The sequence below is a fragment of the Leptonychotes weddellii genome, chromosome 10 (genome assembly GCF_054177405.1).
Source record: "Leptonychotes weddellii isolate Sample4059 chromosome 10, ASM5417740v2, whole genome shotgun sequence".
In the NCBI taxonomy this organism is placed as follows: domain Eukaryota; kingdom Metazoa; phylum Chordata; class Mammalia; order Carnivora; family Phocidae; genus Leptonychotes; species Leptonychotes weddellii.
In genome coordinates, this window is record NC_138378.1 from 111457945 (window position 1) to 111483357 (window position 25413).

At 43.2% G+C, this 25413-nt stretch overlaps 1 protein-coding gene across 2 annotated transcripts in view; it reads right to left on the reverse strand.

Moving 5' to 3' along the window:
• VSNL1 (visinin like 1) overlaps positions 1–25413 on the reverse strand; it is a 100170-nt gene that overhangs the window by 51934 nt on the left and 22823 nt on the right. For both annotated transcript variants that reach the window (XM_081797165.1, XM_006732980.3), the window contains one exon: positions 6444–6610. In XM_081797165.1, the coding sequence (XP_081653291.1) occupies positions 6444–6605 (162 nt within the window). In that variant the 5' untranslated portion in view covers positions 6606–6610. The remainder of the gene's footprint in view (positions 1–6443; positions 6611–25413) is intronic.

Consider the following 25413-nt stretch of genomic DNA (forward strand, 5'->3'; position numbering starts at 1 on the left):
CTTCTAGATGCTTGCTCCTGAATGTAGCCAAGAGGACACAGGACACACAGCAAGGTGGAGAGAATGCTGCTTGCAAGGTGGTGCAGGTGCTCCTCTGTGCTGGTCTCTCTGCGACCTTGGGGGAGTCTCCTGACTTTCCAACCACTAAGCCCTGAAGGGAGGGAACTCTACTCCAAAGTCTCCTTTCACGCTAGGTCAAGGTGAGAGCCAAGTGAACGAACTGTCAGAGTGAAGCACGTGAGAGTGTCAACAAATGAAGGGGACATAGACAAGGGAGAGAAGAGAGGGATAGAGGGAGGGAGAAACAAAAGAGGAGGAGTGGGGTAGGAGTCCCTGCTGTGTACAAGCTTTTTCTTCAACAGGTGGTTTTCACATTCTCTCAGCAGGACTGCCAAGCAGTTCTTATTTGTTTCATTTTGTTATGTTTTTGTTTCAGCCTAATATGCTCAAGTCTGGGGGCCTCCTGCCAATGCCATAGGAAGGGGCTCTCAAACACAATAGTCATTTTTTATTCCAGCTTTTGGGATTCTAGTCAGTGAGATTCTTGAGTGTCCAGACGGACCCACAGCTCCTTATGTCCAAACCACCCTTCCTTTGAGGATCAGCTTCAATATCACCTTCCCCTCCAGCCCCCTGAGGGCCCAGAGGCCCTTCCTTGTCTTTCATGGTCCTCATCACGATTACACACATATGTATATATTAAGCCTACACTCGACGGCTCCTAGATGGCAGACCAGACCACAGTGGCCCAAGGAAGGGAACCCTGACATTCTCGGTAGATTCAGGGCCTACACAGCACCTGGCCCATAGGTGTGCTCAGAAGAGCGAATGGTGAGCAGGGATTGCATTTTAGCTCACTCGGGCCTTCCCATTTTCATTTTCATGGGGCTCTGGAAAAAACACAATTTAGTTAACGGGCCCCAAATCAGGAAAACATCGCCTGCAAATCGGAAACAAACTTAACAAAGTGCATATAAGAAACTTTCATTCTTATTTCCTGCCAATGAAGTTTATTTGAAAGTATAGTTTAAAAGGGGATGTTTCTCCATTTGTCCTGGTGTCAGTTAAGACCCACTGACTCTGCTGTCTTGGGAATTAGAATGTTAGGCCTGCCAATGGTTAGAGCATCCTTAGTGATTCTTAACCTTTCTTCACCTTATGGAACACTTTATAAATCTGATGAAAGCTGTCCCAAGAGAGCATAGATTCAAACTTTTACACGCCATCTCAGTGTATACAGAATTCCAGAAGCCTACCCAAGGATACTCCCAGGTTAAACACTAGACCAATAGTTCTCAAAATGTCATTCATGGATTTTCTCCATTAGAACTATCTGTGAGGTCTTCCTAGGAATCCATTTACTGGGGCTCTGTCCTAGGCCCAGTGAAATAGCAACCCTGAGGAAGGGACCCAGCAATATGCCAATTAAATAGTCAGCCCAAGCAATTTTGAGACACATTCAAGTTTGAGTTGGCCATTGATGTACATCTATTTTTTCATTTGCAAAGTCACTTGATCAAAATCACATAGTAAACAGGGCAAAATGAGATGCAAATGTTTTATTCCATATTCTACAAAACAAAGATTCTGTGCCTAAAATCCTACATTTATTATATGTTTGCATATAACTTTCAGGAAGCCTGCCTTTACTCCTGATACTGGTTTTTAAGCATAAGAGCATAATTTGTGAGTACAATTCTAAAACTCTACATAGCGAATTATAGAATATGGTTGTGTGATACTTTATTTTTTTTTATTTTTTATTTTTTTTTAATTTTATTTATTTATTTGACAGAGCGAGAGAGCACAAGCAGGGGGAACAGTAGAGATAGAGGGAGAAGCAGGCTCCCCGCCAAGCGGGGAGCCCGACGTGGGGCTCAATCCCAGGACCCTGAGATCATGACCTGAGCCGAAGGCAGACGCTTAACCATCTGAGCCACCCAGGCGCCCCTGTGTGATACTTTATTAACTAGAAAATCTTTCTTGTTCTATTAAAATATCATAAAATGTTTAGGTGCTGCTGATTCTATGATATCATTTATTTTTATTTCTTTTAATACTTGTCTCTGAGTAGTTGTGTCAATAGTTTTGGTTAGGGGCACCTGGGTGGCTCAGTCAGTTAAATGTCTGCCTTCGGCTCAGGTCATGATCCTGAGGTCCTGGGATAGAGCCCCGTGTTGGGCTCCCCGCTCAGTGGGGAGAATGCTTCTCCCTCTCCCACTTGTCCCTGCTCATTCTCTCTCTGTCTCCCAAATAAATAAAAAAATTCTTAAAAAAAATAGAGTTTTAGTGAGTAGACTTATATTTCCAAAGCTTTAGGCCTAGAAAATTTCTTATTGAATGGAATTCCACCAACATATTTTTGCAACATAAACATGATACTGAACTTGGAAAAGGTAAAAACTGTCTACTCAGAGATGTTTTATCTTCTAAAAGGTGAAGAGAAAAGTTTGCCTTTCATCACTGCATTCATTAGCTTCTTATTTTAATATCCCATTTTGTTTTTTGTTTTTTTCTTTTAAAGATTTTATTTATTTATTTGACAGAGACAGACACAGCGAGAGAGGGAACACAAGCAGGGGGAGTGGGAGAGGGAGAAGCAGGCCTCCCGCTGAGCAGGGAGCCCGATGCAGGGCTCCATCCCAGGACCCTGGGATCATGACCTGAGCTGAAGGCAGACACTTAACGACTGAGCCACCCAGGCGCCCCTTAATATCCCATTTTGAAATTAACCTCGTCTTTCTCCTCTTGCCCCACCAACAAGCATTTATGTCATTCTGCCTTGCATTGGGGTTAACTGTGCCTTCTTGATTAGCCTCTGAGATCCTGGAGGGCAGGCAGGACCCATCCTTTAGTCATTTCTATATGTCTCCACTACAAGGCTCCCTGAGAAGGAGATACACAGCCAGCATTTAATATAATTCACTCAGCAAACACTTACTGATGGCAGGCTGTGGCAGGCTCTGTGCTAACCACTGGGTCTTATGTTGACTGAAATGAGGTGACTGTGGTCTACACGACGAAAGAATGAACCGAACTAGGAAGGCCCGTGTCCAGACCTGTGTTCTGTGAAGCTCGCTCCTGCAGCTGTATGTTGGAGGGGCTGGAGGAGGCTGATGGGGGTCTGCCGTGGAACCCTGTTGCGAGGCAGGGCCGTGTTCTGTGGTGAGAGCGGGCATGCCCGTCTTTCTGTGCTTCCTACCTTCACTCTTTGTGACACTAGGCCTAATTTTTCTGAACTTCAGTTTTAAACATTTTTAAACATAGACCTAATGAAGGGGTTCTTTTTCTCTTTTGGATACAAAGGCTTCTAAAGTTGAGAATTTATGGCTCCTGGCCTTTCAGGGGGCCTCTCTCATTATCCTGCTCCTCCTCACACCCTCAAAAGAGTGGGGTTCTACAGCAGCAAAGTGTCTCTCCTGGGGCTCGAAGTGGGTCAGGTTGGTGACGTAGAAGCACCAGGATGACCACCCAGACAGGAGGGCAGAGGTCACAGGCAGTTTTGCTCACTCAGCTGGATTCCAGGATGTCTCAATGTCTACACTGGGAGAGAAGGAGCCACTGAGAAGTGCCTATTCACCAGGATAAGGATGGTGCCTTGCTGAATATTTGCACTTTGCGGTAGCATTAAAGGAAGTCCTTTCTTGTCAGCCCTTCTCTTGAGCCTTATTACATAATCCACATCTTTCTCTGGGCTTCTTCCTTCTAGCATATCAGAGCTGTCTTTTTTTTTCTCCCTGTGTACATGACATATTTCCTCTGTGGTTCTCCTTTGTATTATGTCCTTGAACAACTCTGGAAGGAGAAGACTTTGCCTGCTTTCTGGGGCGCCTGGATGGCTCAGTCAGTTAAGTGTCTGCCTTCAGCTCAGGTCATGATCTCAGGGTCCTGGGATCGAGCCCCGTGTCAGGCTCCCTACTCAGTGGGGAGTCTGCTTCTCCTTCTCCCTCTGCCCCCCTCTCTGCTCATTCTCTCTCTCTCTCAAATAAATAAAATCTTAAAAAAAAAAAAAAGACTTTGCCTGCTTTTGGATGATTCGACACAAGAACACAGGCTGAGTTTGAACATGGATGTTAAGAGGCTGCCAAGAGGGGTGCCTGGGTGGCTCAGTTGGTTGGGCGACTGCCTTCGGCTCAGGTCATGATCCTGGAGTCCCGGGATCGAGTCCCGCATCGGCCTCCCTGCTCGGCAGGGAGTCTGCTTCTCCCTCTGACCCTCCCCCCTCTCATGCTTTCTCTCTCTCAAATAAATAAATAAAATCTTTAAAAAAAAAAAAAAAGAGGCTGCCAAGAATCTAAACTCCATCCAGAAAGTCAGATATTCTCTTCTTGGAATAAAAAAATCCACTCTGGGGTGGGTGGGAGAGGTGAAGGAGGGCGATGATGTTGATATATATATATATATATGTATCAGTTGTACCACAAAATGTTGAGCTGTCTCTAATGTTTACAGGCCCCCCACCTCCATCTTGAGGCTGGTGCTGCTCCAGGGCTGAGTACTTCCAGTATGTAAATGAAATACCTCATTTCCTGCATTTCAACTATTTCTTCAAAGGCAAACCTCTCTAATTTTAAACAACTAGTGGGGAATGTGGCACACAGAGCTTTCTTAAACACAGAGTGACAGCTTGCATGACCTCCAGTGATACGAAAGTAGCTTTGACAAATCTCATTTGTCTGTCCTTTCCTTGGGGCTGAGAGTGAAGACAGTTGTGAAGCTCAGGCTAACTCCTGGGTGATAAAACATTAGAAGATGTGACTTTGAAAACTACGGAGAGTGGTGGAATATAATACAGGAAAAATGCATACCATCCTGCTTCTCTGCAAAAGCAATTTATATCAGTTGAATAATAAATGCATTTCTCAGCACTTCTACATGAAAAAGCTCCACATGATAAAAACTCATGTCTTAGGTCTTAGAAACGGCACAGTGATCTTATAAATTACACGCATGCCACACTAGGTATACCTTTCTACACACATTTAAGGAGGTAGTTTTGTATATACCTAGGACCCTCGGCTGCTCAGCTTTGGCTTAATGATAATCCTGGGTCCCTGACACTCAGCAGTGGTTCTTACGGGGTTACTGAGCTTTTAATAATGCAGTAAGCACCCATCTGCAAACTCACCACCCAAAACCACAGCTACCACTGAGATGCAATGTGTAGCTAACCATGTGGCCCTACCCCCCTTCCCATCCCTCTCCTCTTCCCCATTAGATGTAGCCATCGGTCTGGATCCTGTGTTCATCACTCTTTCTTTCCTTTCCAGTATGATTTTATTGCATTTATTTGTAGTCCTATAAAATATTTTTTAGTCTTATTTGTGTTTAATTTAGAATATTAAGACTTAACTTCTTACGCTTGATGTTTCCGTGATGTTACAGTTCAACTGCTTTGACTGCTATGTGAATAGATCATAGTTTATTTTCCACTCTCGCTTTGATGGGCATTTGGGCTGCTTCCCAGTTTTGCTATTGCAAACAGTGCAGCTGTGAGCATTCTTATACATGCCCCTGCTTGCACATGTGCAGGGACGGAACTGCTGGAGCACAGGCGAGGTGAGACACTCAACTTCGGAAGGGAAGGGCAATGTTCATACTTGATACAATCGTTCCCCACATCTAGATGCGGGTGGATGGATGGTTCATATTACTCAGACTGATGGTTGCTACATTTAAAGAATGAAAGCAATATTTTCTATTTGGTATTTTAGTCAGAAAAAACTCAAAGAAGGACAACGCCCTTCTTCTACAAGCCTAACATTATATAAGTAGACACAAACTGGAATGTCTTAGATCTTGCCAAATCTAGAACCAGTCCAATTGATAAACTCAGAAGAACCAAAATCATACCACGGCAATAGAAATTATACCTTCCATGGATAGTTTTATCTAATGTCCAGGGTAAGATTAACCTGTACACGGTACAAAATGCTGAGTTAAGAGTCCGTGTTGTAGACCTTGATGCCCAAACGTGTACTGGACCTCCCCACCCCCCTTCCAAATGTGCTGTTGTGGGAATCTAGGTTTTTTTCTTATCTGCAAATAGGAGGACATTTCGTGGTGAATAAGTGCCCCATGTACTTTCTCTTTAATGGAGGGAGTTGCAGATACCTTTAACAAGCCTAACAATAGTGTAATTAGCAGCATGTCAATAATCATCAGCAAACACTATTCTCTGAGATTTCCACTGTGGTTACACCCAATGCTGTCATCCTTTGAACTCTAGTCAGTGTTTTGATTGAACACTTGCTCTTCATATTCAGAAACTGCTTGACTTAACACCTGTAACAAAATGCATCCCTGTGCATTTTTAAAAATGTGCATTCTCCCTTTTGGTTGGAAAACCATCAGGCTGAAATAAATGGGCTACTTGGAGTTGTAACGTTTCATGAAGACAGTGTTTTGTGGCCTGAAGAAAACAAGAGATTGAAACGTCTTACCTTCACATAGAGCTGCTGAAATTCCTCGAGGTTCAGCCTCCCGCTTGGACAGTCCTTGAGGAAACCTTTGTACCACTGCTTGAGCTCGTGCTCATTAAACTCTGTGCTCTTCACCAGGTCCTCCATTACTTCGGGGGCTAGTTTGCTGTTCTGTTTCCCCATTCTGCCTGAAGAAAAGCAAATGAATGCAATTAGCCGTGATCATTTCAAACTTGATTAGGAGCCAAGTCAGAGGTCCGAGCAGCCCGTGGGTGGGCACTCCCTCTAGTGTGTCAGATCAAATCCCCCCCAAGGCTGCCTCCTTCTATTTGGCATTCCAGAAAGGAGATGAGTGAAAAAGACCCTTCACACAGCTCGAAAGGCTGTAAGGGCTCATCCTCCTCCATCAGGAGTCCCCGCGCAGAACATCGACTCCCCCATGGCGAAGCAGCCGTCCTTATTTGTGCTACTCATGTAAAGTATATGGGCACTGTTTATATTCTCCTGTTATGAATTAAAGTGCATCAGCACTTGCTGCCTGGGTATCTAATTCCACATTTAGTTTGTAAGGATATTAAGTGGGATTATTGACACATGCAATGAGAGGGATTTACAGACAAATGATTACAAGCCGACTTGGGAAATCTGATCAGTATGGTAGGAAATCTCAGCTGGTTTAGTTATAACGTTGCAGCTTTTTTTTTTAATGGAAACAGCTTATCTTTATTAGTCAAATTAATTCTCTTTCTCTTCTCTTCAGAGGTTTCCTACAACGTTGCCATCAATGTTGACAAACTTGGTGGCTTTTTAGAGAGATTGAGTGGTGAATTTCAGCTGACCTAATTCCATTCTGATATTATTACGGGTGGTAGGTAAAAATAACAATACATAAAATAATGTTACCTACATCCATTATGTGCCAGGTTATTGACTGGTTACCATGTGTGTTACTTAGGGCAATATTAATTAACTGCTTTATCTTAAATTCCTTCCCTTTTTAAAAAAAATGATTTGTTTGAGAGAGAGAGTGAGCGAGAGTGAGCATGAGCAGAGGGAGGGGTAGAGGGAGAGGGAGAAGCAGACTCCCCTGCTGAGCAGGGAGCCTGACATGGGGCTGGATCCCAGGACCTTGGGATCATGACCTGAGCTGAAGGCAGATGCTTAACCGACTGAGCCACCCAGGCACTCCTTAAATTTCTTCCTTAATAAAATGTATATAATAACAAAACTCTTTACAGATTTACTGTAAGGACTAATTAAGAAACAAGTATGTAAACAAAGATAATATTCCAAAATTAAAAGTTTTTGTATTAGCGCAGAAAAATTAAAGATGATTTTTTAAAGTTTCACTTTAATGTTCTTGTGTTAACAATAAAATAAAAAGAGTGAAAACTAAACAAATTAACCACAGATTGATTTAAAAAGTCAAATCAAGGGGGCTGGGTGGTGCAGTCTGTTGTCTGACTCTTGGTTTTGGCTCAGGTCTTAACCTCAGGGTCATGAGATTGAGCCCCATTGGGCTCCTCACTCAGTGTGGAGTCTGCTTGAGGTTCTCTCTCTCTGACCCTCCCTTCCGCCCTCTCTTTCTCTCTCTAAAAAATAAATAAATAAATAAATAAATAAATAAATCTTAAAAAAAAAAGTCAAATTAAAAGTGAAAATCTGAAGGATCACCAGAATAAGGGAAGTGTCATAAGATATTAAAAATCCTGATACAGGAACTGAATTAGGCTTTGAAAAATTTACCCAAGTGGACCTAGGCCTTCAATGTGCTGGAGACAAATTCTCTCCTCGGCTCTAGGCAGGTTTACACTTGCAATCATCCAGAAGGGATAATCTCATCACATACTTTGTTGTTTTTATTTTTTTGCCTTCTTCTACAATAGATACCACACCCATTGTCAGTGACTGGCCCTAACATTGAACAATTCTTTCACTGTGATGAAACCTCGCTACTACCAAGGAAAGCTTTCTCCTCAGCATCATCCCAACCTAACACGAGAGTATATCATTACAATGGCCATTTGTCTTCCAGGCTCTTCTGTTTGAGCAAAGGACCTGAGGATCAGCAACTATGCCCTTTATCATGGAGCATCTCTACTTATTTTTGCTCTTAATTTCAAGCTCCACGTCTCTTATTAGCAACTGTCTCTTAATTATTGGTACTGTGGGATCCCACAGCTGGATATGGAAATCAAGTTGGGTACTCAGGTGTCAACTTTAATTAATCTGGGTGAGAAAACTGTAATCCATGGTTATCCTGCTAATCAAAAGATGTATTACCAAATTTTCAGGATTTCACTTTGTTGTTTAGAGAATTACAAATTTTCATTATTGAGCCCGAATCTCACCTAACAGTAACAGCTGCTGAACGCTGAGTGTTGGCTATGAGATAAGCACTGTGTTGAGAACTTTACACACTCCATCTTTAACCCTATGACAGCTCAGCAGTAAGGATTAGGGCAGCTCTCTTGTACAAGACCATACAAGTAATGTGTAGCAGAGCCAGAATTCGAACCTGGCTTAGCAAGGCTCCAATGCACAATCCCAGACAGGAGGATGGAAGGCATCTCAGAAGGAACAGGAGGAGCAAAAGCAGGAAGGTTTGTGAGGCTGAATCAGTGCCTTTTGGCACTGAAAGAATAGATGAGAGAAGGATCAGTCACTTTGCCAGGCTCTATTTTGGAAAAGACTGTTGGAGTTTACCAAAACCACAAGCCGGATGAGTTTGTATTAATGCTGGGAAAGCGGATTAAGTGTTATAAAAAAAATGCCTCTCCCAAATGCCTTTAGAAGGTCAACAGCATGGGGGTGCCTGGGTGGCGCAGTCAGCTGAGCCTCCGACTCTTGGTTTTGGCTCAGGTCCTGATCTCAGGGTTGCGAGATCATGCCCTGCGACTGACTCTGTGCTCGGTGCGGAGTCTGCTTAACGATTCTCTCTCCTCCTCCTTCTGACCTACTCCTACACACTCTCTAAAATAAATAAATCTTAAAAAAAAAAAAAAGATCAATAACATGTCAGCTTCTCTCTTAGCAAGGAAGCTTGGATTCTCCAGGGATCATGTGTGGTGCCTGAAACTGTTCCTGTTGACTGACTGGAGAGAAGGTGGCCTCATACAGGGAACCCTGTCAGGACCATGAATCAATTTTGGAGACTCACATGTCTAACTTCATGCTTCTTGGTTACCAGTCATGGTCAGCAACTATCAGTGAGGTGTGTCTGGCAGTAGATGAATGACGTGGAATATCAAGTTCTGGCCTGGCTCAACGCGGCCCTGCCGCTGCTTTCGACAGGCCCTGTTTGGACTGATGATCTGCCCTGCACTCCCTGCCTCCAGCCAACCTTCTGTATGGCTGCTTGAATGAATTTTTAAAATACAAACCTTGCTGGGGCACCTGGGTGGCTCAGTTGCTTAAGCGACTGCCTTCGGCTCAGGTCATGATCCTGGAGTCCCGGGATTGAGTCCCGCATCGGGCTCCCTGCTCAGCGGGGAGTCTGCTTCTCCCTCTGACCCTCCTCCCTCTCGTGCTCTCTTTCATTCTCTCTCTCGCAAATAAATAAATAAAATCTTAAAAAAAAAATTGCAATAGCTTAGGGCCCCTGGGTGGCTCAGTTGGTTGAGCGACTGCCTTCGGCTCAGGTCATGATCCTGGAGTCCCGGGATCAAGTCCCGCATCGGACTCCCTGCTCGGCGGGGAGTCTGCTTCTCCCTCTGACCCTCACCCCTCTCATGCTCTCTCTCTCATTCTCTCTCTCAAATAAATAAATAAAATCTTAAAAAAAAAAATACAAACCTTGCCATCTGAGCCTCTCCCTAAAACTGTCAGCACTTCTCATTGTCTACAGGATGTAGCCCCATCTCCCTAGCCTGACACCTGCACTTCCTACTCACATCCTCATTTTCTCCCCATCTGTCTTTTCACTTGTTCAGCAGGCTTCTTCTCTTTCTTTACGTAGCCTCAGCTCACATGCCACCCCCTCTGTGAAACCTTTGAGGACTTTCCAAGGCTGACTTAGGCATCCTTTCTCCTAGGCATCTCCATTCCTTGGTAAAAGCTTCCCTGGTCGGGGCACCTGGGTGGCTCAGTCGTTAAGCGTCTGCCTTCAGCTCAGGTCATGGTCCCGGGGTCCTGGGATCGAGCCCCGCATTGGGCTCTCTGCTCGGCCGGGAGCCTGCTTTTCCCTCTCCCACTCCCCCTGCTTGTGTTCCCTCTCTAGCTGTCTCTCTCTCTCTCTGTCAAATAAATAAAATAAAATCTTTAAAAAAAAAAAAAAGCTTCCCTGGTCATTATTTCTCTACTAGATTGTTAGCTTCTTGAGGGAGAGGACTGTCTTTTATTTATCTTTGCATCCCTGCTACCTCGTCCTAGGCGCTCGACAAATAATTTTTGAGGAAACGAATGAATGAGGGGCATTGAACCACTGTGAAGTAGGGACTCAAGAACCTCAGCACTGGTCTTCATCAAGTTGTGGTATTTGGTATGTTTCTTTCTGGGAGAATCAGTCTCATAGTAATCTATATATGAAAACAGTCAATGCCATCAGACATATAAATATAACGTGCAGGCAACAGATGGGAAGAATGTTTCATTTAGCTGTATGGAAAATCACCTGCCCACCCAGAGACTGTTTTTTTGTTGTTGTCTTCATCACTAAATTTTGAACACCTTGAAGCTAGGGCTCATGTCTTTTGTCTCAGTATCCTCAGAACTTGGCATAAAGGTGGTGCTTAGTGATGTCTGATGCATGAAGGAAAGCACTGATGGGTTAACACTCCCCACCTCTGCCCCCTTTGTCTTGGAGTGGCACTAATACAGGCCTGTGGTGTCTCTCATTATGGGACCAGAACCACAGAAAGGGTAAACATGACCATAAAGCTTATCACATTCCCAGTAAAAAGATTTCATGACAAACATAAAATAAAATAAAAGAGTCCGTGTGTGTGTGTGTGGAGGGGGGGCAGGTAATTCCAGTTGTTTCTAGTTCATTCTGTGATCATGGGACAGATCTTTTCCCCTTCTGTTGCTCAGTTTCCCCATTTGAAAAACAAGTGAGTTGGACCAGATGACCTTTAAGGCCCTTCCAAACCCACCGTTCACTGATCAGCAGCAGAAGTTCTGTAAACATGAAAAGATGAGTCACAGTCTTCAAATCAGCTTGTCTCGAAAGAGTCCACACATGTTGGCTCTGTGGATTCTTTACCTGGGTACCCGTCGGTACTTGAACATATGTTGCCTAAGAAGGGAGGGGACAGACACTGGAGTATATTATTTTAAAGCTAGCATTCCAGGTTGTAAGATAAAAATCAGCCAAGCCCCAAGTCAAATAATTTCTCATGGTTGAGTGGCTAGAGAGAGACTCAGTGTTAGGCACAGAACAGGACTGGTGGGGGAGATTTGGTGGGCAAAAGACCACCACCAGAAATGGGCCCATGGGTGAGGAAAGCCCAGCACCAACTTGCAAAGGATACCCAGAAAAGACCACATTTTTATACTCTACAGTTTACAAAAGGCTCCATGCGACAACAGTTACCCATGTAACAGTCCAGTAAGAAAGAGATTATTATCATCCCCCCTTTACTGATGAGGGCTTTGAAGTTCAGAGAGAATGAGTACTCTGCCTTAGCTCAACCAGCTAAGAAAGCTTAGTACAGAATAAAAGTCGTTCTCCAGAACCCCACTGGTTTCCTGACACAGACCAACATCTTCTCTTGCCCAGATTCTGCAACCACTCTCTCACTGGCTTGCCTGCCTTGAGCTTTGCCCACCTCTCTTCCACTTTCTATCCGGTCTCCATAGCAGAACGGCAGAGCAGAGGAGGTAGAACATGTATGAGTGCTCTTAAGACAGATCTGGGAGACTTCTCGTAGGAGGAAAAGGCCCGCCAGGGGAGGCAGGAAGAGCCCATGAACATCTTTCCTCTACAAACCTTTGGGTCTTAGAGAAAGAGAATTCAAGTAGTATATGTGTGTGTGTGTGTGTGTGTGTGTGTGTGTGTTGCCCTGAGCCTTGCCCTTTACCCACTCTGATAGCTAAGTCCAGCCTCCTAGAACACAGCAGGGCCCACTGCGTGCGATCAGGTGCACAGACCAGCAGGCCTGGCTTCTCACAGGGAATCTGGCCATTAGCCTGGCTGAATCTTGGCGAGATTCTTGCAGAGATGGGGGTGCTGAGATGGAGCAGCCCAGGCACACGTGCAGATACACAACCGGATAAGCACACCAATGGGGAAACAGCCCTGGAAGTACGGCTCAGAGCAGAGGAAGGAAGGGCTTTCGGGCTCAGTTGGAGGCTGATGGAGTACACTGCCGGGTGTGGAAGTCAAATGGGAGCAGAGCTGGCTGTGTGTCAGATTACCTGGGCCAGCCTTGAATACAGCAGGTGCTCTCTCTCAGCCCTGGGCTCCTCACTTGTACACTGAAATAACTGGAAGAGACAGGCCTTCTCATGCTTAGACTCCTGCCTAGATGGCTCTTTCTTTTCCTTACCACCTGTCTAAACATTACTCCTCCTGCAAGGCTAGGTTCCAATGCTGTCTTCTCCATGACACTTCTCTACAAGCTCTTATTATCTCCCCTCTCCTTCTTCTAGATAGCACAGTTTGCATTAATAATGACCCATGGCCTGGTTAGCTCTGGGCAACTCAGCTTGGCAGACACTTATAGGTGTTGTCTATGAAAAAGGTTCTGTGCTAGGCACAGTAGCATATACAGAGAAGACATGGTTCCAATCTTGAAAAGCTCAGAACGGGATGCAGGAGATATGCATGCCATTGGAATAAGGGTTATGATTAGATGAATGCTCAGAGCAGAGAGCTATAGAGCACAGACAACAGAGAGACAAATGTCCACCAGATCAGGTGACTTCACCTGTGACTGTTCCCCAGATGAAAGCTCTAAATTGGTAGTTCCCCAAACTTGCCTTAGTACAAAAATCACCCTTGCTAATGTTGTTAAAAATGCAGCTTCATGAGACCCTCCCTTAGAAGGAAATCTGTACTTTCAGCAAGCAACTCAGGTCACTTTGAGGAGCACTGATGAAAACCATAAACAAAAATCAAAGTAGATGGTCTGAGGAGAAAGCATTCAAAGTAGCACAGACATAGCCCAAGTTCTCGCTGATGCCTCCCTCCCTCTGTCTGACATCCCTGATGTTGTTTCAAGATCCTGTATTGGGGACTAACATGAAGAATTTAAGGGGTGTTGGGGCGCCTGGGTGGCTCAGTTGTTAAGCGTCTGCCTTCAGCTCAGGTCATGATCCCGGGTTCCCCGGATCGAGCCCCGCATCAGGCTCCCTGCTCCGCGGGAAGCCTGCTTCTCCCTCTCCCACTCCCCCTGCTTGTGTTCCCTCTCTCGCTCTGTCTCTCTCTGTCAAATCAATCAATCAATCAATCAATCAATCTTAAAAAAAAAATTAAAATTAAAGAATTTAAGGGTGCCTGGGTGGCTCAGTCAACCATCCGACTCTTGATTTCCGTTCAGGTCATGATCTCAGGGTCATGAGATTGAGCCCCGTGTTGGGTTCCACACTGGGCATGGAGACTGCTTAAGATTCTCTTTACCCTGCCACCTGCCCCTCCCCACCCTACAAAAAAAAAAAAAAAAGAATTTAAAAATCATACAACTAGGAAAGACCAAAACTTGAAAAGATTTACCTCCAGGCTCTTCTGCTTTAATCCCCTTGATTTTAGGTTAGAGAATTTGAGACTCTCCAAGATCATGCGGGCACCCGATGGCAGAGTGGGGATGAGAACCCCAGTCTCCTGACCCGGCTGGGTGATCCCACCCTCCTACCCCAGCAGCATGCTGTCCCCATGCCAAACACCCAAAGCCTACAAGCCAGGACACATGTTTATCTCCGAGCGGGGATGTTGAAACAATCTCCATCACCACCTCCCTCGAATCCTATAAACAAATGACATTAGGTGGCTAGTTTCCAGAGACTGTTAAAACAACCCTGAAAATCATGCCTCAAAGTTGCCCAGCACATTGTGTGGGGGTTTCTTTTCTAATAAGGACAATTATCTGACACAATGGCTCTTTCTGCCCCTCCAGTCTGTCTCCTCCTAAGCAGAATACTCCCAAGCCCCCAGCAGCATCTCCCCAAGGGCAGAGTGTGGATCCCAGGCCAGCCTTTCTTTCCGTCTCTGGGGACCAGAGCAGCTTCAGAAAAGGCAAGAAATCCTTTCTTACAGCATTCTCTGATGACTTTACCTCAAGTCCTGAACCTCATGGGATTATAGCCGAGGTCTTGCCCACAAGCATAAAGCAAGCGGGAGGTTAGGAGGGCGAAGACTGCATCTTTGGGGACTCAAGATAAGGCGAGAGTACTTATTTGATCTGCAATAAATGAGAAAAACATTTTGAAGGAAGTTGCAGTGGCACTGTCAGGGCAAGTGACAAGAGTTCCAACCCAGAAAAAATAATAAATACATGAAGGTGAAAGCAGAAGCGGGCCCCAGGGATTAATCATCTGCTCTAACCACCTTCATTTTCTAGAAAAGTCCCAGGAAGTTTAGGGGACTTGTGACAGGGAATAGAGCAAGTCCGTAACAGGGCCTAGCTAGCAACACCCTGGCTACTGAGCCTTGGCAAGAAGACGGGGGCTGCTACAATGCCCAGGCCGGTGACCCTTGGGCACCAACATAGGCAGAGGGTCCCAGGTCCTGCAGGATTGGGAAGAGCCATTCCAGGTCCCTGTGGCCAGGCTGTCAAGAGTAGCCTCCCTCCTTAGGCCTGTCCCAGCTGCTTCCAGCCAAGTTCCCACCTGAGTGGTCCCTCTACAGCTCAGGGGTAGAGTCTGAAGGCATTGCCTGGGGATAGCCCTGACCCAAGACGGGAGCTGCTGGTGGACATTAGCTCTTGAATCTGACTAAGTGGTTCCAAACTAAAACCCACCTGGTAACCAGATGGCCAGGTACTCAGGAACTCTGATCTACAAGGGGATTAAGGGGCCGACCGGCCTTGGGGGTCAGACTCTACCACCTTCTTCTTCCTTTCCCAGGCACAAAGAATGTCTCTCAAGCACCTGGGAAGCACAGCTAAGCCTGAAGCCACCTTGGTGCCTGGGTGCTAGGCTACGACTTCGGGAAAGTTTCTACTCAGACTCAGTTCCCCTTTCACCCCATCAGGTGGGTTCCCTTCCCTTTTCTGTTTGGTCCCAATGTCTCTTTTATTTTTCACTGGACTTAGTTGAGTGGGACAAAAAAGTGTGCTGGAGGCAGACCTGGGGTCAAATGATGTTCCTGCTGCATACATGGCATACGATTTATGAGCAGCTCCTCAGCCCATTAGAGGTTCAGTTTCCTCATTTGTCAAATGGAAATGATGAAATTTGCTCACAGGGCTGTTATGAGAATTAAAGAGATAACACACTGAATTCTTTCCCACAGTGCCTTCCACGTAGCAGGTGTTCAACAAACAGTAGCTATTATTAGCCTCATCATGGGACCCAGCAAACTGGGCTGCTCCAGAAGATGGGGAGGCAGACATTTCAAGATCCAGGCTCAGCTATCTACATGTTGCCTTAACCCTGACACCCTGTACCAGACCTGGTAGTGTAAACAGAAGTACATAAATTGTGACACCTGGGGGATTTTACTGTGGTCCTGCTTCTTCTCCTTCAAGTCAAAGTGTTTTGTATCCATCCCGACAGAGGAAAGTCATCTGAGGACCCCCAGCCCTGACTAATCATCAACTGTTGAGTGAAGTTTCCATCTAATTCCCCGCTCACCCACTGAACAGACGTGTAAGCTGATTAATAGCTGGTAACCTTTCATCTGGGAGTGTTTCAAGCAGCCACCCACTTCTCTGCATCTTATTTTTACTTCCCTCTGCGTCTTTCTCCAGCTCTTCTATGTGTGTCTGAGCATCGATTTCTATGAAAGGAAACAGGCCATCTCTGGTGGTGTCAGAACCTCACTGAGTTCTGAGAGGTAACAGAGGAAATGCTTTCATTAATAATCACAGCCTTCTGTCCAACAGATTGTGTGCTAAGTTGTGCTGCCAAGTCCCAGTGGGGAAGGACCATGGTCCTTATCTCTGATCAGCAGGGAGCTATGGGAGAGAAGTGCAGAGCAGGGGTGCCCACATCACCCGCACATTCCCAGTCCCAGGGCTAGGAGCAGCCTTGAGCATCAGCGGTGCCAGCCCTCTCCTTGCTTTCAGAGTTCAGGGACTATTCCAAGGGGCCAGTGACATGTCCAAGTGTCTATCGGTAGTAGCAGAGTCACTAAAGTCTCTTGACTCTTAGGCTGGTGGTCTTTCCTTTCTGAAAGCTGTTTGCATTTACCATGTTCCTAAATTGTTATCTCTACGGAAATTCTAAAAAATAGTTTAACTCATGTGGGTGGGTCTTAAATACAGAGAGCTTTGAAAATCTCGTATAAAGGTGGCCTGATAGAAGTAAAATGTTCTATTTGAAGGAAGTATGACATGAGAAATTAATTCAATAATTCAGTAATTCCACAATCTTTACTTAATATTACCCTATATTACAAAGATAAATATGGTACCCCAATCTATCTCCAGAGTAAGCCTTTCCTGAATGCCAGACAGTATCTCCCTCTACCTCTTAGACATCTCCACCTTGGTATCCTGCAACCATACCAAACTCAACATCTCTTCCTGTGCTCCTCTCTGGGTAAATGACCCTGCCATCTGCCCAGGGTCCCATTCAGAGCCTGGGGGTTATCCAGGACTCTGTCTCTCCTCACAACCCTGTATCCAACCAATCATCAAGTGAAGTAGTTTGTAGATCCTACTTCCTAACTCTCTCTATAAATCCATTGACTTCTCTCTCGCCACTACCTTAGTTGAGGCTGCCATCATCTCTCACTTTTATCATTATCCAAACTTGCTTCCCTATTGACAGTCTGCCCTTCTGAAATCCATCTTCCACACTGTAGCCAAATGACCTTTCTAAAACATCAAATCCATCATGCCATTGTCCTGTGTAACCCCTTCAGTGGCCTCCTATTAGCCTCACTCTGAATCCAAACCTCAGTGAGGCTTTCCAGGCCTGCTCACCTGGGCCTCCACTGCCCCACACCCAACATCTCTTTGGTCTCACCCCTGCCCATGATCCCACCCTAGGCTCCAACTTGCTATATCATCTCAAACCTCTGGTGTGTACTTGCTGTTCCTTTTGCTTTGAGGGCAGTTGCCATTCGCTCCCCTTTAGCCTTCTAGTAAATGCCAAACCATGGTCCAGACATAGATGAGGCGCCTCATCTGGGTGACTTTGCTATTTGGCTTCCTCTTTCACACCCTGACTCTTGTACATGCTGCTGTCCCCACACCACCTGCCAGGGTGTGGTCGCTGTATGGCATGTCTGCCACCTCACTAGACCTGGGCTTCCCTAAGGGCAGAGTGATTGTCAGGTTCACCTCAGACTACAATGAACAAGTGCCCAGGAAATGTTGTTGAATCAATTAATTATGATGTGATCTCTGTCAACAACTAGCTGGAGCTTATCAGCTGAATGATAAGAGAGAACATATGAAACAGAGATCAAAGATGACTGTGCTAAGAGCCATTAGGGAGACACACGCAAAGTGGAGATAGAGAGGGAGGAACAAGAAGAGGGTGTGGAAGGGAACCCCAGGGAATCAGTAACAAAACTACTTTAGGAGCTGAGAAACTGGGTGAAGAATTATTTGCAAAGTGGTCCTTCAAAATTATTTCAAGGAAGCAATCACACAAATCCACAGAGATGTATATACCAGGATGTTTCCTCCAGCATTGTTTAAAACAATTTTTAAAACACTCTACCTTTTCAAAAAACAACTTAAATGTCCATCATAGAAAACTAGTTAAATTGATTTTGTTAGAACTACACAATAGGAATTACGAAGCCATTAAAAGTGGTAATACAGATCTACACTTAATGACATAGATTGGTATTGATTCAATGTCATTTATTTAAATTAAAACATGTAAGTATACAAAACGACTATGTATTTTCAAGGATAAATACTTAACCAAGGACATGTATTAAACACAATAAAATGGAAGGGGGAAATAGGAGTGAGTACAGAAGATGAAAAAATATATAATAAAACCCAGGAGCGGCTTTATATAGACCATGATGATAGTGTGCCATGAAGAGAGGAGTATGATGAACATAAATGCGCACTTGAGATCCAAAAAAAAGAAAGAAAAAAGGAGAGAAGATATTGCAATAGACTGTTAAGTTAAAAAAGCAAGTCACAAAACAGTATGTGTAGTATCTCCTTGCCTTTGCTTTATACATACACATGCTCAAGCTTGTGTGCACAGAACATTTGGACAGGACACAATTTACATCAAAATCTTAACTGTGGTTCTAACTGCTGGTAGATGGTAATATTTCACTTTTTTTTTTTTTTAAGATTTTATTTATTTATTTGACAGAGAGAGACACGACGAGAGAGGGAACACAAGCAGGGGGAGTGGGAGAGGGAGGAGCAGGCTTCCCGCGGAGCAGGGAGCCCGATGCGGGGCTCGATCCCAGGACCCTGGGATCATGACCTGAGCCGAAGGCAGACACTTAACGACTGAGCCACCCAGGTGCCCCAGTATTTCACTTTTCGATATCTTTCTGAACTTTTTATGATGAGCGCACATAACATTATAATCAGAAAAAATATACATAAGTAATTCCAACAAACAAATAAACAAAATGTCTTTTGACATTTTGACAGGTCTCAGGAGTCCTGGAAAGTACTCTCATGGTGCTTTCAATGAAAGCCACTCCTTTTTCCAACAATTAATTCACAGCAATATGTCAGGGTTCACTTACAGGCCAAAGACCATTAGTTCTGAGGCCCATACTGGGTAGCTCTGGGTGAAATGATGAATATGAAGAGAAGCTCGGAAGAATCCTGAATCTGTTACCTTCTCACCGGTCCCAATGCCCTGGAAATGCGGAGACACATTGTTGGGGGGATGTCCAGGTCAGAGTCCCTGACCCTCAGGATCTGCCATGTCAGGAAACCACTCTGAGGCTCAGCTCAACCATGTGTGAGATTGATGATAACAATATCCCTCTTGGTGTGTTTTCACATGGTTTAAATGAGATAGGAAAGAGTTTTCTAAATGCTAAAGCACTATCCAGTATTCATTATAATGACTGAAATTCAAATTCAAAAGATAGAAAATTCAGATAGAAAAGATGATGATCCCATAGATCATCACTGTTGGCTACCTAAGGCCAGATAAGGATTGTCTAATGAGGTCCAGAGAGATCTACTCCAAAATCAAAGGAAAGATCCAAGAAGGTGAAAGGGAACAGAATTTGCTACCCCAATATATGTCTCTTCGACATAGGATCATTTTAGGCTGATTATTTTTAAGAAACAGGAGACGTATGAGAATCTCTAAAATATGAGTAGAAGTTACCCTTCTGAAAGAGACATTTACATTTATAAGGGAAATCTCCATTTGTAAGGGTGTCTCCCTCTGCAGCATGAAGGGGGAGAGGACTAAATCTCTAGAAACTCTCGCCAGTGGAGAAGGCAACTGACTTAAATGTGCATAACAACCACACTCTTGTTTACTGTGCTTTGCCTGACATCATCCTCAGACTGCCTCCCCTCCCCAACATCCTCTTTTGTGTTTAGCTGGAGATAGTATTTAAGGTGATGGCTTGGGCCATTTCAGTGAGTTCTTCAGTTTTCCTGGGTATCTCCCTTGTATATAAGAGGTATACATGTTGTTAATTTTATGGCTTTGTTTGTTTTTTTTTTTTCCTGTTAACCTATCTTTTATCATTGGGGCCAGGGGTAGGAATCTTGGCCAAGAACCTAGAAGGGTTGAGGGGAAATTATTTTTCCTCCCCTACAAAGACTTTGGAAACAGTAGCATCGCTGGATGTGTCAGTGGATCAACCTTCCCTACCTTCTTTCCAGGAAATAAGGAAATGCTGATTTACCTGAAGCCACCATTCTCAGTCCTCAACCTGGAACTGTTGGCTATGATGCTGATGGACATTCTCAAGAAAAGTTTTCCAGGGCCCTCCCAAATGGCCTGTGTGGATTGTCTGTGCTTTGACAGGTTCGTGGACCACACCTTTCCCTAGGTGTGGAACCAGGTCCCTGACAAAGCACCAGACCTGGTTCCAGTCCCAACTCCACCAGTGTTTTCCTGTGTGACCTTAGCCATGGTCAGCTTCCATTCTGAGCTTCAGTTTTCTTCAAAAGCTCTAAGAAGGTTTCCACCTCACCTAATTCACCAGGTCATCGTAAGGGACAAATCACAGAGGCAGTTTGTAAGCGGTAAAACTGTTTCTAGCTCTTAATCTAAGGCACTTTCTGGACACATCAGGAAAGGAAACAAGACCCAGATATACAGAAAGAAGTGGGTTTGTTAGGCAGAGAAAAATAGAGGGAGTAAATTGCAAATCCCAGCATGAAAGAGCAAAGACACCTGTTGATAAGCAGCCAACAGAAGGTTGACAAAGAAGCTGGAGGAAGAGGATGTAACCATGGGGCCCTTCTTGGAGCTTTGGGAGATGGATGGAAAGGGCATATTTACCAAACATTGCTGGAGGAGTGCTGACCCTCTCCAGTGAGGTTCCTTGTCTTTGATATGTTTCCAGTTCTGAATTATGCCTGCCCTGTCCTTGCTGGGCTTTTGTGAAATATCCAGCAAGGCTGGAACAAAGCACTTTATTGTGGTGCTTGAAAAATAGCTTAAAGGGACAATGCCAAGGCTGAGTGGGCTAAAATTAGACCTTCCGGTGCTTTTTTACTTGGCAGTTGTGTGCACAGGCTGCTAACGTGGTATCCTCCACCCACCTCCCTCCCGGCCGCCGTGTGCCTTCTGAGAGCACAGGTAACATGTGCTGAGGGAGAGGAAGTGCTGCTTCCTCTGGCACCCTATGGGGATGACAAATGCTTCTGGGCTGTGTCACTGCCACTTTGGAGTAGTATGTTGAGTAATCATTTGAAGGGATATGCTTCCCTATCAGCCAATCTGCATATTAAAACTAAGCCATATCTCTCCTTCCCATTAATCTAATGCCCTTCCATGTTGAAACCAAAAGGAAATCGCAAGACCTATATATCATATCACATATTTGAACCTTGTATTTACCTTTACCTAAGAATTTACAACTTCACCTACATAGCCACTGCAGAACCCAAAGAACCAGCTATATGTACCTTACATCGTGCTGCGTAGTGATGCCATCTACCAGGAAGAGCATAGGCCTAGAAGTTAGAAAGAGGGAGATCCCCAATATTAGCGCTTCCATTAGCTGGTGCTTTTGGGAAAGTTCATCCTGTTCATTCAACTTTAAACTGTGTATGCTAATAACTACCTCAAAATGTTAAATGAAACATACAAACAAGCAAACAAACACAAAACAGAAACAGACTCGTGAGTACAAAGAATGAACTGATGATTGCCAGAGGGGAGGAGATGGATGAAATAGGTGAAGGGGATTAATAGGTATAAACTTCCAATTATAAAATAAATAAGTCATCAGGATGAAAAGTACTGCATAGGAAATATAGTGAATAACATTGTAATAACTTTGTATGGTGACAGATGGTAACTACACTCATCATGGCGAGCATTTGTAATGTATGTAATTGTCAAATCACTATGTGGCACACCTGAAACTAATATAATTTTGTAGGTCAATTGTACTTCAGTTAACAATTTTTTAAAAACTTAAATGAAACAAATCTATATGACTAATATTTTAGCAGTAATCACCATAGCTGATATTATCAAGTACTTAATATGTGTTCATGGATTATGCACTTCATCTTTATAATAATTTAATGACATAGATACCACTCTGTCTCCATCTTACAGTCAAGGCAAATTAGACTTGGAGAATTTAAGAAACTTGCCAAAGGTCACACAGCCGAAAAATGGTGGAGCTGGTGCTTGAACCCTGGAAGCCTCTGACTCACTGTTCACTATTCTGCCCTATTAAAAGAGATGAGAAAGAAGAAAGTACTTTCCAGGACAGAAATGATTATTTCAATCTAAAGTTCATCATTCTCTTTTCTTGCCTGAGTATTCCCTGATCTATGCATTTCTTTACTTAAGTAAGGCAATTTCACTTACTAAGAGCCCTGGTTTTTCTCTCCCAACTGCTTGCTTCTGGGCCCCAAGGGATTGGGTAGGGCTTAGATGCCAAATACAAGAGCAGCAATGGAAGGAACTGAGGATGTTTAACCTGGAGAAGCAAAGACTCAAAAAAGGAAATCTGAGCTCCCCTTGAATAAGTGAAGGATTTACTGGCACAAAAATAGACCTATAGATCAGCATAACAGAATGGAGAGTCTAGAAATAGACTCGGCTATACATAATAACTTAATGTATGATCAAGGAAGCTTTTCAGAACAAGAGGAAAAGGAAATATAATTGTATAAGTGATGCTATCATCACTTGATAGCAATTTGGTGGAAAAAATGTAAGTCAGAACCATACTATGGACCATCTTTTAAAAAATCATTAACATTTGGAATAAACAGTTTAATATCAAAATATGTCAAAGAAAACTAATAGAAACTGAAAATATGCTAGACAAAATGTTAATAGCTATGTGTATATATACACACATCCATTGCTTTATATATAAAGCAAATTCTAATTATTAAGCGAACCATTAGAATCAGAAGAGAGGAATGATCAGAGTGTAAATAGAAAATTCATACCAGCATAAACACAAATAGTAAACAAACCCAGAGAAACATGTTTAACCTATTTATTAAGGTTAAGGTAGACTTTCTAAACATAAAGGCAATTGCAGAAACTATAAAAGATAAGATTGATAGATATAACTACATAAATTCAAAGTTTAGGGAGTCTAAAAACACCTGAAAAAAGGGGCAAATATCAGAGTGGAAAAAACAGGCAATATAAATGTCTTTTAAATAATAAAGGTGCTTAAAAATCAATGGTGAGAGAATTTAATAGAAAGCTGGACAACCAACCTGAACAGAGAATGAACAGAGATGAAATATCAATGGCTAAGTTCAATTCTACAAATAATCAAACATGGTAAAATTGCATGTTCGTGCAATCCACTAAAAAATACTAGAAATCAAGAAGTGTTAAATATTAACACTTTTGATTCCAGGGGAAGCCATCTTAAAGAGGTAATCTGAGAGAAAAAAGTTATACAAAGGAATATATTTGTTACAGCCTTATTTAATAATGGTAAAAACTCTAGAAATGTAACCATTCCTCATTAGGGAAATGGATAATAAATTATAGTGTATTAACTCAATGGAATATAAAATTGTGAGTACAGTTTTGAAACATGGCAAATTACTTACGATATGGTAAGTGGAAAAAGCAGACGTACAATATTGAATACATATGATAATTACAACTATTTATTGCAAAAAAAATGAACTCTGTTTTTTTCCTCTCTTCCTCCTTACAAATCAATAAAAAGTGCAGACTATGTGCAGAAATCATGCTGTATATCAGGGTATGGAGATGAATAAGAAGCTGCTTGCTTATTTCCCATAGAAACCAATGACCCAATGGGAGAGAAAAATAATATGCCAACATTTACTTACAATATATAATAAGGAGCCATAAGGACATCCCTACAAGGTACAAGATTTTATGGTAACACATGTTAAATAGTGAAGATCTCCTATAGGCTACCATATTAACTTACATTAAAATATGAGAACTTGAAAAGATCTTTGTAAAACCTAATTAATCTTCCTTATTATAAAGCTTAGAAGGCTGAGATGAAGAGAGAGTAAATACATAGATCCTAGATCAATACTTTCCTTTTCCAGATGGAAACCCGATGCCTAGAGAAAACATAAGCTTTTTCTAAGAGTGTAGAGAACAGTCTGTGGAAGATCTAGTTCCAGAGCCATGTTTCCTGATCACAAGTCCAATGTTCTCTTCAAATGTGGCTTTTACCCAGAGTGCATCAACAAAAACAGAAGGTGACAAAAGAAATAGGCTACTTATCTTCTAAAGAAGTACAAGGGCGATGGAGGATGTAACGGGCAGGATGAGTCCCTGTCTCAATAATTTAGGGAAGAGTCATGAGTTTACAACCCAAGTCAAACACTTAGGAGTCTGCATATGCTTCTCTGTTCCTTGTACCCTAATTCTAATTAGTCAGAAATTCTGTCTTGACTAACTCTACTTCCAACACTACTTTTTTTGCAACAACTATCTGATTAGTCTTTCTGCATGCAGTCTCTATCCTTCAAATTTATTCTTGACACTGCCGCCATATTGATTTTACAAGGATAAATATCTGACCATTTCAGGCCTTCAGTGCTTTCTTGTTGCCTAAAAAGAAAGTCTAAGTTCCTTCAAAATACGCATAGGGGCCACCATCATCTTGCCAGTACTTTTCCTTCAGTTTTATCTCTTACTACTCCTGTCTCATACTTCCAGACTCACGTTTACACTGAATTTGCATTTTCAAAAATATTTCAATATTTTATCAGGTCTCTGTTAGCATAAGAGGCCCTTGTTGAATGGACAAATGAATGAACAAATGAGATAAAGGAAATCTAATAAAGACATTTCTTAATGACATTGATATCTTGGCTAATTAATCCTCTCTAGCCATAAGCTCAGTGAATTTGGGTACTGTGTTTGTCCTGCTCACTGCTGTATGCCCAATATTTCACAGTTGAATAGATGCATGGATGGATGAATAAAACTTTGTAACAGAGATTTGTATGGCTGTTATTGAAGGGCAGAGGAAACAATGTTTGTGAGAATTAAAGAGAGCTTCACATGAGAAACAACCTTTGCAATGGATGAATAGGGATTGTCAGGTAGAAATTATAGACACAATAAGGTACAAAAGAACATGGCATGTTTGGGGATCAAGAAATACTAGACTACAGCTGGAAAGCTTGAGGTGGACAGGATAACCTAAGGGAAAGCATTAGACAGAGTTAGATTCAAATTCCAGAGTTAATTCTCACTATTTCTATGACCCCCATCAAGCTATTAAAACTCTTGTAGCTTCCATTTCATCTTAAAACAAACCATGAAC